The sequence below is a fragment of the Anabrus simplex genome, chromosome 4 (assembly GCF_040414725.1).
Source record: "Anabrus simplex isolate iqAnaSimp1 chromosome 4, ASM4041472v1, whole genome shotgun sequence".
In the NCBI taxonomy this organism is placed as follows: domain Eukaryota; kingdom Metazoa; phylum Arthropoda; class Insecta; order Orthoptera; family Tettigoniidae; genus Anabrus; species Anabrus simplex.
The window spans coordinates 201,170,531-201,187,032 of record NC_090268.1 but is presented as its reverse complement, the minus strand read 5'-3'; the positions used below and the strand labels follow the sequence as shown (position 1 = coordinate 201,187,032).

Sequence of the window (16,502 nt, the reverse complement as noted above, 5' to 3'; positions counted from 1 at the left end):
AAAAGAAGAAGATGTAGTTAATGACTATATTTAAAATTTAGAATCTACAAACTATAAAAATTAAAAGGACATAATAGAAATTACCCAAACTGTCAATAGGCTTAAAAAATTTAGATGAATCTTATAACTTCATCTAAAATAAATTCTAGCAATAAATTTTTATATCCGTAGAACTGTGATTGCTATCTATCACATGCACTGAACTTCTTGGTATTGAGGGAATATTACAAGCGTTTGTGCAGAAAAGAACTATTTTCAATTCTTTTTTTCAGACTTTTGGTGGGTGGTAAAATTTGTGCTATTACTACTTATATGCACTAACTCAGCAAGAGGTAGTTATACCTGATTGAAGGAGTTTAGATCCAACAATCTCTCTTCATTCATGCTCACCACACATCAAAAATTGTGGAGTTGTACCAGTATATGCGAAAGGATCCCCTCTTGCATGCTGCTACATTCTTATCATTATAAATATCAGGCAGAAAACTATGCTAATGGGGCCCTAAAGCTACATACACACTTAGGTGAAAAAAGTCCAACATGTATGTTGTATATAAGACAGTTCAGTCATGTGGAGAATGGGCTCAGAATATTTAAAGAAGCTTGTTTTTTCTCAGGAAATGCTCAGTTGTACAATCAGATTCTTGAGAAATTTACACATTAAAGGTTATAAGTATGAAGACAATTTTAATTTATTTTCAAAAAGAGTTTAGCAAAATGTTGGCCTCATTTTACAACCACACTTTAAAACTCTGTATACTGTCATAAAAATAACATTTTGACCTCTGAAAGTGCAAAATTAATCAAATATACCTATTTTGGATTTCATATTAACTCAGAGGTTTTGTGAAAGAAATTGTGTGGGATACTGATCTAGTGAAAATATATTTTTTTGGAAAAAATTCTCACTTCAGTTGGCCTTATTATAGAATAAATTAATTTGTAATACAAATACTTACTGTGACAAGAGCCATCTCTTTCCTTGCCAACTTCTCAGCATAGCTAACTGTTTCCAGTTGTCTTTCTTCAAGTTCTCTTGTCAGACTGGCAATTTTTTTCTCTGCAATGGCCCTTGCTATGGACTCCGCATCCCCTCGAGCTAATGCCATTTGAAGATGGTGGAGCAGAACCCTCTGTTCTTCTTCTAGTTCCTTAATCACAACATTCTGCTTCTCATCATTTTCTCTTGCATCATTATTCAAATGGTCTTCCTTTGCAGAAAAGATATATATTCATAGCATAATGCAATAAAGTCACTTCAAGATATTTAATAATTATTAATTGAACTTCAAATGTTGCACTAACACATTTAGGTTTTTCTGAGCCGAAGTAGGCAGGTTCGATCCTGGCTCAATCCAGGGATATTTGAAGGTGCTCAAATACATCAGCCCCGTGTTGGTAGATTTATTGCCATGAAAATTATCTCATGAGGGACAAAATTCTGGCACCTCAGTATCTCTGAAAAGCAGTTAGTGGGACATAAAACCAATAACATTATTATAACCATCATCTCCCAAATTCCGTTCCATGAAATTAAATGGCGTATGGCTTTTAGTGCCGGGAGTCTCAGAAGACATGTTCGGCTCGCCAGGTGCAGGTCTTCTGATTTGACGTCCGTAGGTGACCTGCGCGTCGTTATGAGGATGAAATGAGGATGAAATGATGATGACAACACATACACCCAGCCCTCGAGCCGGCAAAATTAACCAATGATGGTTAAAATTCTGGACCCTACCAGGAATCGAACCCGGGACCCCTCTGACCAAAGGCTAGAACGCTAACCATATAGCCATGGAGCCAGACATTCTGTTCCATGTTACTCTGTTACTAACTATGTGCAATTACTCCCACAATTACTTTAGAGTTTAATTGAAACTTTAGAATATATAGATATGCTAGTTATAATTTAATATGTCTAAACAGCAAGATGGCTAATACACCATTGCAGGTGTAAATTGGAAATCAATTCCTGAGATATAATAGATTTCCTAAATATATAGGAGTCACCTTAGATAGAACACTCTCTTTTAGACAACACCTTTGTAACATACAATCCAAAGTAAGAACTTGCAACAATGTAATCCAAAAGTTATGTGGTACAACTTGGGGTTCAATAGTAATGTCACTTCGATGCACAGCTTTAGGACTTGTGTTTTTGGCTGCCGAGTACTGTGCTCCTATTTGGTTGAATAGCCCACACACCACCCGCATAGATATGCAGCTCAACACCACGATGCATCTCATCACCGGCACAATAAGGTCTACCCCCACATATCGTCTACCTATCCTCAGCCATATCTCCCCAACAGATCTTCGACATAAAAATGCTCTCCTCAGGAAGTTCAAGAAAGTAAATTTTTTTTTTTTGCTATTTTACTTAACGTCGCACCGACACAGATATGTCTTATGGCGATGATGGGATAGGAAAAGTCTAGGAAGTGGAAGGAAGCGGCCGTGGCCTTAATTAAGGTACAGCCCCGGCATTTGCCTGGTGTGAAAATGGGAAACCATGGAAAACCATCTTCAGGGCTGCCGACAGTGGGGCTCGAACCCACTATCTCCCGATTACTGGATACTGACCGCACTTAAGTGACTGCAGCTATCGAGCTCGGTAAGAAAGTAATTAATAATGCCCAATTACCAATACATGGCGACATCACTGACGACCATCTGAATCATCTAAGGTCTCTAAATACATCAATAAGAACTGCAATAGAATTGAAGAATACAAACTTCAATATAACTAAAGAATGGCGTGGAAGACAAGATACTAGGCCAGAGTCAAATCTGCCATGCATAGGTTCGTCAGTGCCACCTGGATTTGAGCTTCCTTGGAAAACTTGTTCAAATGGAAAAGAAATTCTACACCTAACTGCGATTGTGGTGCCTCTAACCAGACCATCCAATATATTATCACTGAGTGTCCAAAAAGAAAGTACAATGGCAACAACAGTGATTTTGCTCATGTGTTTCCAGTGACAATTAGTTTTATAAGCACCAGGCGAGTTGGCCGTGCGGTTAGAGGCGTGCAGCAATGAGCTCGCATCCGGGAGATAGTGGGTTCGAATCCCACTGTCGGCAGCCCTGAAGATGGTTTTCCGTGGTTTCCCATTTTCACACCAGGCAAATGCTGGGGCTGTACCTTAATTAAGGCCACGGCTGCTTCCTTCCCATTCCTAGGCCTTTCCTGTCCTACCGTCGCCATAAGACCTATCTGTGCCGGTGCGACGTAAAGCAAAATAGCAAAAAAAAAAAAAAAAAAGTTTTATAAGCAAACTAGACATAAAGATGTAATATGTTTTCCAAAATCATGTACCTGTGTATTGTATCTGTAAAGCCATATATGCTAAAGAAAAATATAATTTAATTTAGAGTATTCTGTGTGGTAATCGTGTTATAAATTCCTTAAACGTTTTGTTACAAAAAAGCCAATGACCTTGTGTAGTTCTAGTATTTTAGCTACTTGACTTGCAATATTGCATGGAATAGAAATCATTGGGGCATGATGTATTGTTTTAAAACTTTCTTGTGTTAGTGAGAACCTGGTGAAATGTTTCATCCTTTTCTCCTCAAGAATCCTTGCATATATTCTGTACATATCCACAAACTATACAGTCATAGACATTCAAAAAAAAGAGAAAAACCTTCCACAGTAAATAAACTACCTCTATAGTTAAGTTAATCTGGCTCATTTAAACATACATCTTCCTGTTACTTACATACTGTTGTCTCCCTTCTTTAATTTGCATTGAAGTCAAAAACTTACTTTTTTAGGAGACAAAGAATATAAATAGAGTGACTTAACATGAGCCAAGTGATCATAGTCCCCCTCTTTTGTTTTGAGAAACACACGCAAATTTGTGGTTTTACCAAACTCTCTGTACTGTGACCAAAGCTATGGGACCCCCAATTTTACAAGGAATCCAAACCACAGGGACGTGATTTTTCATTTCAAAATTCGCACATACATTGGCCAAGATTCAAACTGCATTCACCTTGGTGAGAAGCTAGCAAATGTGTTACTTGTCTATCCCTCTCAATTGTTTTTGAATGCTGTGGACTTAACTTGCAAAGAGCTACCATGTTTCTGAGGGAGAGAAAAAAAGGACAATTTCAACATTTCAGTAAAGTTTATCTTAGAAATGTTCAAAAAAGTCACTGCAACAGCATCTGTCTGTGTTGCATAATAGTTAGCACTATTAGTTGCTCTCTTCAGATGCCCGGTGTTGATTCTCGGTATTGCCAGAAATTTAGAAATTGCAGAAGAGCTGGTATGTGGTTAAAATGCTATATGCAGCTCATCGCCATTTGGGTGTGTCTGAAAAGAGCTGAAACACCTCGGTGTGAGGACGTGAGTTTAGTTACTTTATTGCAACAGTAGTCACAGTTAAATTTAATTTTTAGCAAAGATTTCACACTTTCCATCATAATGTTGCGTCTTTCCGTTCTTGAAAAGTTCTTCACGAGAAGAATCTTTCAACATATGATGATGTTCCAAGCAAATACAATATATATTCCACAATTTTGAGGAGAATAGGAGTATTAACATCACAGTCTTTGAGGAAACTGAAAATACTGGCACATTTCCGTTATACTTCCAAGAGTTTCAATTCATCCAATTTATCAGATTTTTAAGTAACACAAAATTTTCAGTTAATTTCTTCCTTCATTTTGGTATTCCTGATTTGTTTTTTAAAAATACTTTAGATGTTTTACATATTTTATTGTCAACAGTAAACAGTATATGCAAAGAGAAATAAAATATTCCCATTGGGGATAGCTGCACAACAGGTGAATTTCAGAATTTAAAAAAATATAAGCTCTTTTTATCCTAAGATAAATAGTGTGAAAATTGGAATGGCATTAAGTACATTACTATCACTTTGATGCTTTTACCGTATGGTTCCCCTTGTTCCAGGGCTGCAATCCCTTGTGGATTTTCTCTCTCTCGACACCACTTCATCAAACAATAAGTCTATATCAGTTTTTAAATTAGGATTAACTTCTGAACTGATGTTACTGGCTGAAGTTTAGCTTCTGACTGCAATAAAATGTTGTTTTGCAATGTTTTCCTATTGAATTAGATAGAGTCAAAAATTTGTTTTCTAGCTGAAGTTCTATATATACTAGTGCTGTAGAATGAAGTCCAAACATTTTCTTAGAAATAATCTCAGTTTACAAATTGCTACAAAATACACATGATGTGAAACCGTGTAACAGTCTGGGACTAATAAGGAAGTTGGGTAGCTCTTAACTTGCACCATGATCAGCGAATGAAGAACGAGTCACCAAGCTGATTACATATGTCCTTTCCACTTTGCATCTCTTTTGGAGAGATAAACCATTCAAGATGATATTTGTATTGTAATTCAATACATATTTTTGAAGAGTCATCATCATCATCATCATCATCATCATCATCATTTCCCCTTATCCAGCTCCTGCCATGTCGGGGTATTTATGGCACTTCTCCATCTTCCCCTTTTCTTCCACCATTCTTCTTCCACGAACTTGTCCCAGCCTAAATTTTGTCTTTTTATGCTGCTCTTCACTGTTGGAAGGTGGATACCTTGTTCTCTTGCCCTCACACTTTGCCCCCAGCATCTGTCTTGGAATTCAAATCAAAAAAATCAAAATCTCTTTATTTGCAAATGAGGTGTTTACCTCGGTGGCAAATGGTACACTAAAATACATTATTGTCAAGCACTAAATATTAAATTAACAAGAGAATAAAATTTTCCTATAATACAATATTATATAATTTACGCAAACAATTTTTTTTCTATTAAACACACAGCTCATCCTTAATAAATTTACATTGTTTACAAAATTCTACTTATAATATCTCCTGTACTACTTACAAATATAGTCAACTGATATACAGTATGTGGAATTACTTCAAATGATACTATACAACTGGTATAAGATTAATATTTACATTGCATTTATTTATTTATTTATTTTTACCCGTTTTGGATCCTAAGTAGCATAACGACCTGCTGCGTCTTAACCAGAGCCCCTTTTGCCACCACTTTTCAGAGTTCCTGAAGGGCCTTCACAGCTACCGTAGCGGTCCCAGGGCCCTCGAAGTCCCCACTGTACTTCACCCCTACAGGCAGTCCCCTACTTTGGCTGTCCAAACTCCTTAGACCAGGGGATGGAATTTATTCACACACATTTTTTTTATTTACAGTAACCTGCACTGGTCGAATGCCCTCTAACACTTCATTTATTTTCTCTGTTGCTGTTTATTCTCTTCTTGAATATCTGTACAGATTTTGGAAAAGGATCAAACACTACCCCTGGTAAACTGTTCCACTCCTTCACACCCTTCCCAATGAATGAAAATTTACCCCAATCGCTTCTGCTAAAATTCCTTCTAATTTTATATTTGTGGTCAGTCCTGCCGATATAATTATTTTCCAACTGAAGCCTCTCACGGATATCTCCCCATGCTGCTTCTCCTGTATAGGCTCTATATAAACCTATAAGTCTAGTTTTCTCCCTTCTCTTAGTTAAAGTTTCCCACCCTAGTTTCTTTAACATTTCTGACACACTACTCTTTCTCCTGAAATCCCCTGTTACAAATCTTGCTGCTTTCCTCTGCACACTATCTATTTCTTTTATTAGGTATTCTTGGTGAGGATCCCAAACACTGTTTGCATATTCCAATAATGGACGAACCATACTTAAGTAACTTTTCTCTTTTAATTCTTTGTTGCATCCTTTAAGTAGCCTCATTATGACATGTAACGATCTGTATGTTTTCCCAACAATGTCATCCACATGACCCTTCCAGTGCAAATTACTTTCAAATCTTACACCTAAGTATTTGCACTTGCCATCTTTTGGGATAACTACCTCATCCAAAGTATATTCAAATTCAGTTTTAAAACTCCTGTTTGTAAATGTTGTAACAGTTGATTTGCCTCCATTAACCTTCATGTTATTCTCTTCAACCCATTGTTGGATACTCTCAAGGTCCCTTTGTAATTCTGAACAATCCTCAATTTCCCTATAAACAATAATGTCATCTGCATACAATCATATTTTTGATGTTATATTGTTCCCTAAATCATTTACGTATATTAAGAAAAGTAACGGACCGATTATACTACCCTGTGCAATTCCCTTCCAAACTTTCTCTTCCTGCGATACGTTAATTCCTACTTTGACTTTCTGAACCCTTGAATTTAGAAATGTTTTTACCCAACGTGTAACCCTTTTGTCCAATCCTCTTCCCTCCAATTTCTTTAATAATATTCCATGTTCCACTCTATCAAAGGCTTTGGAAAGATCTATGGCTATGAAATCTAACTGGCCTCCTGAATCCAATTGATCTGATATGTCCTGCTGAAATCCCACCAGTTGTGCCTCACAAGAAAATTTCTTTCTAAATCCATACTGGCTCCTCATGAACCAATTTTTATCATCACATATCCCTCTGATGTACTTTGATATTAAACTCTCCAGTATTTTACAAACTATACTGGTCAGGCTGATTGGTCTGTAGTTCTCTGGTTTCCTTTTATCACCCTTTCCTTTATAAATTGGTATTATTATAGATTTCTTCCATTCCTTTGGTATTACACTATTATTTATGACATAGTAGGGGAGAAATCTTAAATAAGGCACTATGTACCACCCCATTGTCTTTATCACCTCCCCAGTAATTTGATCACTTCCTGCTGCTTTTCCTTGCTGAAGCAGTTGGATTTCTCTGAAAATATCTTCATTTGTGAATGAGAAGCTTCTTGTTTCCCTCTGTGTCTGTTTCTCTGTAACTTCTGTTTCGGTTTCCAACTCCTGACAATCATCTACTGAATCTCTAAATTCCCTACTAAAGAGGTTTGCTTTCTCAGTATCTGTTAAATAGTGTTCACCCCCTTCTCCCACCATTGTAGGAATTTGGGTTCCTTTTCCTTTTTGATTCCTGATATATGAATACAGCTTTTTCCATTTCCCTTTGTGGTCATTACCCTCTTGAAGTATGCCATTCATATAATTCTCTTTTGCTTCCTTTTTCACTCTATTCAGTTCCCTCATTAGCTGTGTTCTACTTTCTCTACTCTCCCTACCTTCTTTGATTTTCCTGTTTACTATTCTACATTTTCTTTTTAATTTTCTTATTTCCCTAGCATAATAAACAGGGTCTGAGGTCAAAATGACCTTCTTAACAGGTACAAATCTCTTCTCTCCTTCCCAAATGATTTCTTTGAATTTAGCCCAAAGTGTATCCACATTACTCCCTTCACTTATCCAACAACTGAATTGTGATTTAAGGTAAGTCCCAAATTTATCAACTTTAGTTTTTCTGTACAATTTCTTGTCTTGTGTGACCCTCTTATTAAGCCTTTTTGGTACCAGTCCTACATCCATTATTACAGCCTTATGGTCACCTATTCCTTCAATTACCTCAGTTTTATCAACAATTTCCCATGGTTTAACCAAGAATACATCTAGTAAGTTATTGAGACGAGTCGGTTCTTGTACTACTTGTGTAAATCCTCCCTCCCAAATTTATTTGCCAGTTTCTGTTCATGGGCTTCACTTGTAGCTCCATTCCATTCAACCTCAGGCAAGTTTAGATCTCCCCCAATTATTACCACATCATTATTATTGTTCTTATGAGTATAATCTATTATTTTCTCAAATATTTCCATGTCTCTTTCCTCTCTTCCAGGCCTGTATGTTCCTATAATTCCCACCTCCTTCATATTATCACAAATTAATTTTATCCCTAATATTTCATCCCTTTCATCGGTAAACCATTCATGTGAACAATATGTTTCCTTCACCAGAATAAACACCCCCCCTCCCTTTTTATCTCCTCGGTCTCTACGATAGACTGTGTACCCTTCTGGAAATACTTCTCTATTACCCACCCCTTCTCTCAACCACGATTCCGCTCCTATCACCACATCAGTCTCATAAGATTCCATCAATGTACTGAATTTTAATTGTTTATTTACTACACTCTGACAGTTTACCAAGAGCAATCTCAGACCCCCTTCCTCCCTTAAACTTCACTGTTGCAATTGGGTAACTTGAAATTCCTTAATTTCCTGAGTTTCATTTTCTAGTTGGCTGAGCCAGCTTGAAGTACAGCTGGCTCTTTCTACTAGTTTTCCTGGTCAGTATTATAACTCAAGGGAGTGGCCTTTTTTACAGTACATATCTTATGATTAATAAAATCTAGAACAATATTTGCTATCTTTCGTTTACCTGAATTGTTTAGATGAAGGCCATGCTTTGTGTAACAGTGTCTCTTGAAACTGCTGCTATCAATTACCTGTGTATTACGAAAATGTTTACAAATTTTAACCATATCTGTATTAACTTTGTCCACTTCAATGTTCACACACGAGTCTCTAATCAAATAATGCCTGTGGGGCACGTTCACTACAAAGATGTTAGTGTGTGTCAGCTTACCTAGTGTACATTTAAGTTCAGAAATAACATTCTTGGCGTCGTTGTGAGCTACGTCGTTCGTCCCGCCGATGATTACTACTGCATCACGACTTACGAGATTTCTTACCGCCTGCTCCGTGTTTTCCAATACCTTCTTCATTGGGGCCCCAGGATAGATGACTGCCGATGCTGCAATATCTTCATTGACCATTTTCTCCGCAATTCCCCTCACCTGGCTATCACCAAATATAAGAATGTTCGACACTTTCGCCGGTGCACTGTGTGGGATTTTAGGCCTAACTTCGCCGCTTCTCGTAACGGATTTTGCGCTATACGTTTGACTGCTTCCCGTACAGATACCTTGCGTATCGCTTACTTCCCTCAGGGCTGAAAATCTATTTTTGGTGTCAATTACAAAGTTGTCCTTATTAAACTGTACACTTTTCCTCCTAGAATCTGAAGCAACTTGACACCACACGCTAGAATTCTCGGAGCCACCTGTGTTCTGAGTGTTTACTGGTACCGGTACTTTCGATTCCAGTAAACGTACCTTTTCCTTTAAAATCTCATTCTTCGCTTTTAATGCTTGTAAATCCTGTTGCAATAAAGAGAGAATTACAAGTACATTATCATTACCTCCATCCTCCAAGTAATGAGACGCCAGCGATTCGTTGACCGTTGTAGGCCTAGGTTTGCTACCGCTATTCAAATTGCTCTCGCCACAGCTAACACAAGTCCAAGTATCTTCATTTTTAGCAAAACCAGCACTACATATACACTCAAAATGGTACCAAATTAAACACTTTTCACACTGGATACCATTCTTCACTCGCTTCTTGTTTACACCACATTTATTCCCGATTATTTCGCAAGAGAACCGGGAGCTATCTTCACTTACATCCTTCGCTGACCTTCCTAACATCTTCATTTCTCACTCTGTCTTTCCATATCTTTTCTATCATACTTCTTAGGAATTTCATCTCACTGGCTTGAATTCTACTCTCTTGCCTGCTCTTCAAAGTCCAAGTCTCAGCCGCATAAGTCAGTATGGGTACATAGTACATTTTGTACGTTATTTTTTACTTTTCCTTGGCACTTCTTTGCTCCAAACAAGTTTTGAAGAGTATCCTGTGTAATTTATCACACCAAAGGCTTTTGATTTAGATGGAGTGAACTTCTCTGATCAGTGCAGTGAACTGCAATTCACTAATCATAGTCCAAGTTAAATGTCTGCTTTGATTATTTTAAGAACTCTGAAGATGAACATTTTGAGAAAAATAACTCCAATCCCTGATAGATGATCTTTTCACCATACGAAGACAAGCTTTCCATTGATCTTCTGTGGATAAGTTTTATCATTAGCAGCTAATATTATGTACTGCCAGCAATATCAACAGCATTGTGCTACGTCACTGACCTGGATCTCCTTACTACTGTATTTATTGTTAGGTCTTTTCAGTTCATTACTATGCATTTTCACCTAATTTCCCAGTCCAAAGTAGTTTTAATCTTACCACTTGGAGACTGACTTTAGTGCCTGTCAAAGCCTGGCACTGGGACTACACCAGAGGTGCTCACGCTGGGCATTTCATCCCGCGGGTGCTCAGCATATTAAGCGGGCGGGCTGGCAGGCGATGAGCATATGCTATTCAACCACAATGACATTGTGGTTACGTCACAAGCCGTGAAGATTGGACGAAGTTCTACCAATCACTCTTGAACATTGCAGCGATACACGAGTTTGAAATGGAGGCAGAAAATAACGAAAGAAAGAGGGCAGAAATCCACGTCATTTTCAATTTACGTTGTAAGAAATAAGTTATTTATGTTCACTGCAGTTTACATATTTTGACCGGATACAATAAAGAGGCCTACAACCTCAAATATTTTTGTAATGTACGTAATGAATTACAATTTTTACTATTAAATTTTAAGAGGTGCTTTAGAAACATTTCTAATATAACACAGAGTTAAGGTGGATAAGCTGTGGCTTGTGGTTGCTTGGGTTTAAATTATCTGCTAAACTCAACAACAATCCAATCATGCTTACCGGGAATAACATCAGTTAGGTTATTTATTTGAAGACATACTGTATGTCTATTTGGTAGATACATTTACATTGTTGTACTTTAATCTTGGACAGTAAATATCTATGCCCCCAATCGACATTAAACTCCCTCACCATTTAGAGGCTAGCTATTATCATCGGATGCCTGATAAGTTTTAAATACCGGGCGAGTTGGCCGTGCTCGTAGAGGCGCGGGGCTGTAAGCTTGCATCCGGGAGATAGTAGGTTCGAATCCCACTGTCGGCAGCCCTAAAAATGGTTTTCCGTGGTTTCCCATTTTCACACCAGGCAAATGCTGGGGCTGTACCTTAATTAAGGCCATGGCCGCTTCCTTCCAACTCCTAGGCCTATCCTATCCCATCGTCGCCATACGACCTATCTGTGTCGGTGCGACGTAAAGCCCCTAGCAAAAAAAAAAAAAAAAAGTTTTAAATATTATTTTCTAATTCAGTAAACAGGGAAATTCAAACAATACAACAACACTGTGCAAAATTAAGTAGTAAACTTGTTGAATTATTAAATAAATATATTACTTTTTGCTGAACGAATAACAGGAATATTACTTCTAAGAAGTGAAAATACTGTCATTCCCATCCAAGGAATTGTAAATTGTAGCTTGTATGCTGAAACCATGTACTGTACCTTTGTAAATTGTTAAACAAAAATGATAAAGTGTTAGTTTTCTTTGTATGTATAAATATAAGAAAATAAAACAGACTGTTTACATCGAGCGCAGTATAAATCAAACAATATCTTGAAAAAGTCAAATTTCTTGCAATAATAGCATTTTTTCCTTAAATGAAAGACCCACATTCAGCATTTCACTGCGTAATGGATATGGTGGAAGAAATATAGAAGGTGAACATTTCCTTGATTTCTGTATGAGGAATGGGTTGATGGTGAAAAATGGTTGGTTCAAGAAGAGACAGAGCCATAAGATAACACAATACAGTTGGGATGGACTACAAAAGACCATAATTGATTATGTCATCTCAGATGAAGAAAGGAGCAGAATGGTACCAGATATCAGAGTAATATCCAGCAAGAGTCTTGACAGTGAGCACCGTCTATTAGTAGCGGACCTGAGAAACTTCTATGCGCCAAAAGTACAGAACAGGAAAATGCCAAAAATCGAAGTATGGGAACTCCAGAAAACAGATGAGAGAACTGAGTATCAGAACTGAATAAATATCCTGTAACCAAGAGATGAAAAGAAAAATGGAGAGGCAGAATGGACAAGACTAAGGGACACATTGGTTAAGGAAGTAACAGAAGTTTGTGGAAAGACAAGTATGAATACAAGGGAGAAGGAAACACTATGGTGGAATGAAAGAGTGAGAGCAGCAATCAGGGTAAGAAATCTCTTTCAGAAAGAAAGCGATTGGGAGAAAAATAAACCAGATCTCACTAGAGACGAGGCAAAGATCAGAAACCTCGAACAATTATACCAAAACAAGAAACTGGATGTTAAAAGAACAGTTACATAAGAAAAGACAAAGGCATGGAATGTATTCGCTCAGAAACTGGAGGAAGACAGGAGAGGCAATAAGAAACTACTGTATAGTGTTATCAGAGATAAAAGTAAACCAATGAATACCATAAAGACACTTGAAGATGAAAATAGAAATCTGGTTAGGACAGAAAGTGACATGAGAGAAGTCCTGAAGAATAGTTTCAACCACATACTGAATAGAGCAGTTCTAGAACAAAATACAGAAGCGGAAATCCAAGCCTACAATGAGGAACCTCACATCACCTGGACAGAAACTGAGACAGCCTTAAAATCTATGCCTAAAGGAAAATCTTCAGGTGCAGATGAAGTGAATGTGGACATGATAAAGGCAGCAGGCATCCAGGGTATACAATGGCTGCACAGAGTACTAAATGCCATATGGACAGACAACAAAATACCTGCAGATTGGAGCAAGGGCATTATAATTCCCCTGTTTAAGAAAGGCAGCAGATGGAAACCCCACCAACTATAGAGGAATAACACTGCTGTCTCATGGCTAAAAATTCTAGAGAAGATTATAGAATGGAGATTGAGAACCATCAATGAACCACAGTTAGAGGAGGAGCAATATGGATTCAGAAGTATCAGATCAACAATGGATCTAATTTTTAGCACCTGCATGCTGATGCAAAAGTATTGGGAGAAAGGCAAAAACCTGGACATTGTATTCCTGGCCCATGATAGTGCTATAAGAGATAAGATCTGGGAATGCCTGAAGAAAATAAATTGTTCTGAAGGACTGGTAAGGAAAATTCAGATTACAAAGAGTATACTAGCTGTGTACAAATCAGGGAAGATTGATCATCATGGATTGAGACCAAGAGTGGAGTTCAGCAAGGAACTGCACTATCCCTACTACTGTTCATCTCTGTTATGGACAATATAATGAAGAACATCGAGGAAAAGTTAGGTGAACTGAATGCAATGGCCTTTGCTGATGATATGATTTGGGGGTGAAACAGAACAGGAAGTAGAGACCAGATTTTACGTATGGAAATCCCAGTTCCAGGAATATAACCTCAACATCAGCAAGACCAAGTCAGTGGCGATGGCAGTCAACAGAGAAGGGCATCCAGCAAGTGTAAAACTAGGAGACCACTAACTAGAGTGTGAGGATAGTTTTCCTTACCTTGGAAGTGTAATCTCCAGTCATAATTTGGTCAGAAAGTAAATTACAAACAAAGTGCAAAAGGAATCAGAATTCTATTACATTGAATCAGAATTCTACCAAAAAGTAAGGACACTTTTATGGGATGACATGATTCCAAAACCGGCCGAATTGATGATGTTTAACAGCTATTCCATACCAATATTGACCTATGGTATTGAAGCGTGCACCCTCACAAAAAGAGATTCAGCAAGACTGCAAGCATCAGAGATGAAATTTCTTAAATCCACCATCCAGAAGACCACGATGGAGAAGTTAAGAAATGAGGTGGTGAGGAAAGAAGCCGGAATAAAGACATCCCTATTAGGTAGAATCAGCACATCCGGACTATGGTGGTACGGGCATGTGATGAGGATGGATCTTACAAGAACAGCCAGAATATATTTGGAAAGACAGGTGGAGGGGAAAAGACCTGCAGGAAGACCTAAAACTCAATGGATGGACATGATCAAGGTTGATCTAGTTACCAGAGAATGGACAGTGGATGATGTTCTCCCTGACAAGTTGTATATGGACAGGAAGAAGTGGAAGAGGCTTATTAACAGTACTTAGGAAACTGGAACTGAACAATGATGATGATGGCTGAGTAATGGAGGAGAGCTTCATAATGACAATCAAATGTTACCATTCCCTTCCTGCAAAGTGCATTCATTCTCTCGCCTCACAGTGACGTATACTTGCTGCATAAACTGCCCGCATTTACGTCACAGCAGCCCAGCCGCATTGGGCTAGCCTAGCTGAGCACCTCTGGACTGCACTATTTCTTGATATATATTAACAAGTTCAAAGTAATATTATTCTTTCTAACTTTGTATACCAGAATGATATAGGAGTAGCATAGAAGCTTGTCACTCAGTTGGTCTGAGTATGAGCCCTAGCTCTGTCATAAACTTAGGACTGGTCTAGGTCTCAGACAACACAATTTGAGAAATAAAGCGGGTTAAAACTACTCGGTTATCCTAGAAATAAAGAAGGCATTCTCGAATAGTCAAGTACCTGTATTACTTTTAAATGGCAATACTAGAGTTGACTATGTGCCCATTTGATTTTTACATATTTTCATCTCAAGTCAATAGCTGTATGCATGGCCTGATCTTAATGTACAAGTGTAGTACAGATGTCCATTTATTTAGATGGTGTGAGTTGATTTGCAGCTTTTTTTTTGTTTTTTTTTCCACTCTGTGTTTGACTAGTACTGATATTACACTTGCTCTACAGCACACCCTAAGACTAGTGATTGGATGAAATTGGTCAGATCTTATATTGATGGATATGTAAATGTTAACAGGGAAGTACTGAACAAGTTGGCCATGCGGTTAAGGTCATGCAGCTATGGGTTCCCATTCAGGAAATAGTTGGCAGCCCTGAAGATGGTTTACCATTTTCACACCAGGCAAATGATGGGGCGGTATCTTAATAACGGCCATAGCCACTTCCTTCCCACCGAGCTCGATAGCTGCAGTCGCTTAAGTGCGGCCAGTATCCAGTATTCGGGAGATAGTAGGTTCGAACCCCACTGTCGGCAGCCCTGAAAATGGTTTTCCATGGTTTTCCATTTTCACACCAGGCAAATGCTGGGGATGTACCTTAATTAAGGCCACGGCCACTTCCTTCCCACTCCTAGCCCTTTCCTGTCCCATCGTCGCCGTAAAACCTATCTGTGTCGGTGCGACGTAAAACAACTAGCAAAAAAAAAAACTTCCTTCCCACTCCTAGCCCTTTCCTATCCCATCATTGCCATAAGACCTATCTGTATTGGTGCGATGTAAAGCAAATTGTAAAATAGAAATACCGTATAAAAAAAATTAACTGGGTAGTCCATATTTCTAGAGAAGTGATACTGCTAATGAGTTGTTGCCTGTTTCTGTGTACTGGGATACGGACTCTGTTTATGTGCAGGCTTCCTTCTTCACAAGTGGGGTGTGATAGCCAAGTGGCAATCTCACTGGCTTCTCATTTATGCAGCCATGGTTCGAATACTGGCAAACGCATGTGGAATTTTAAAAATGAAAAGTCACATGATTTTGATATGAACAGCCACATAAAACTGCACGCTTCGTTGGTATACTGTATACAGATGGTTGAGTGCATGTTTAGCCATGACAGATTTCTCAGGATAGTTCAAGTGACAGTGATGCTTGTGTTCTTTAATTCTGGTATGAATAATGTGTTGGGTAGTTCCTAGTTCGACTGGTCTGAGAGGTTGTATGAATCCCACCTATAATTAAGGAAAATGGGCATCTCTTTTGTGACTCTCCTAATTAATCCCTACAACTTAGAATATATATCCTACAAACTTCACAGCCTTTAGATCACCCTTAGCAAAGCTCAAATCCACAGCA

At 38.1% G+C, this 16,502-nt stretch overlaps 1 protein-coding gene across 2 annotated transcripts in view; it reads right to left on the bottom strand.

Annotated features, from left to right (window-relative positions):
* Positions 1–16,502, bottom strand: part of LOC136871757 (rho-associated protein kinase 1) — a 166,787-nt gene that overhangs the window by 121,031 nt on the left and 29,254 nt on the right. For both annotated transcript variants that reach the window (XM_067145310.2, XM_067145308.2), the window contains exon 3: positions 960–1,211. In XM_067145310.2, coding sequence (XP_067001411.2) covers positions 960–1,211 — 252 coding nt within the window. The remainder of the gene's footprint in view (positions 1–959; positions 1,212–16,502) is intronic.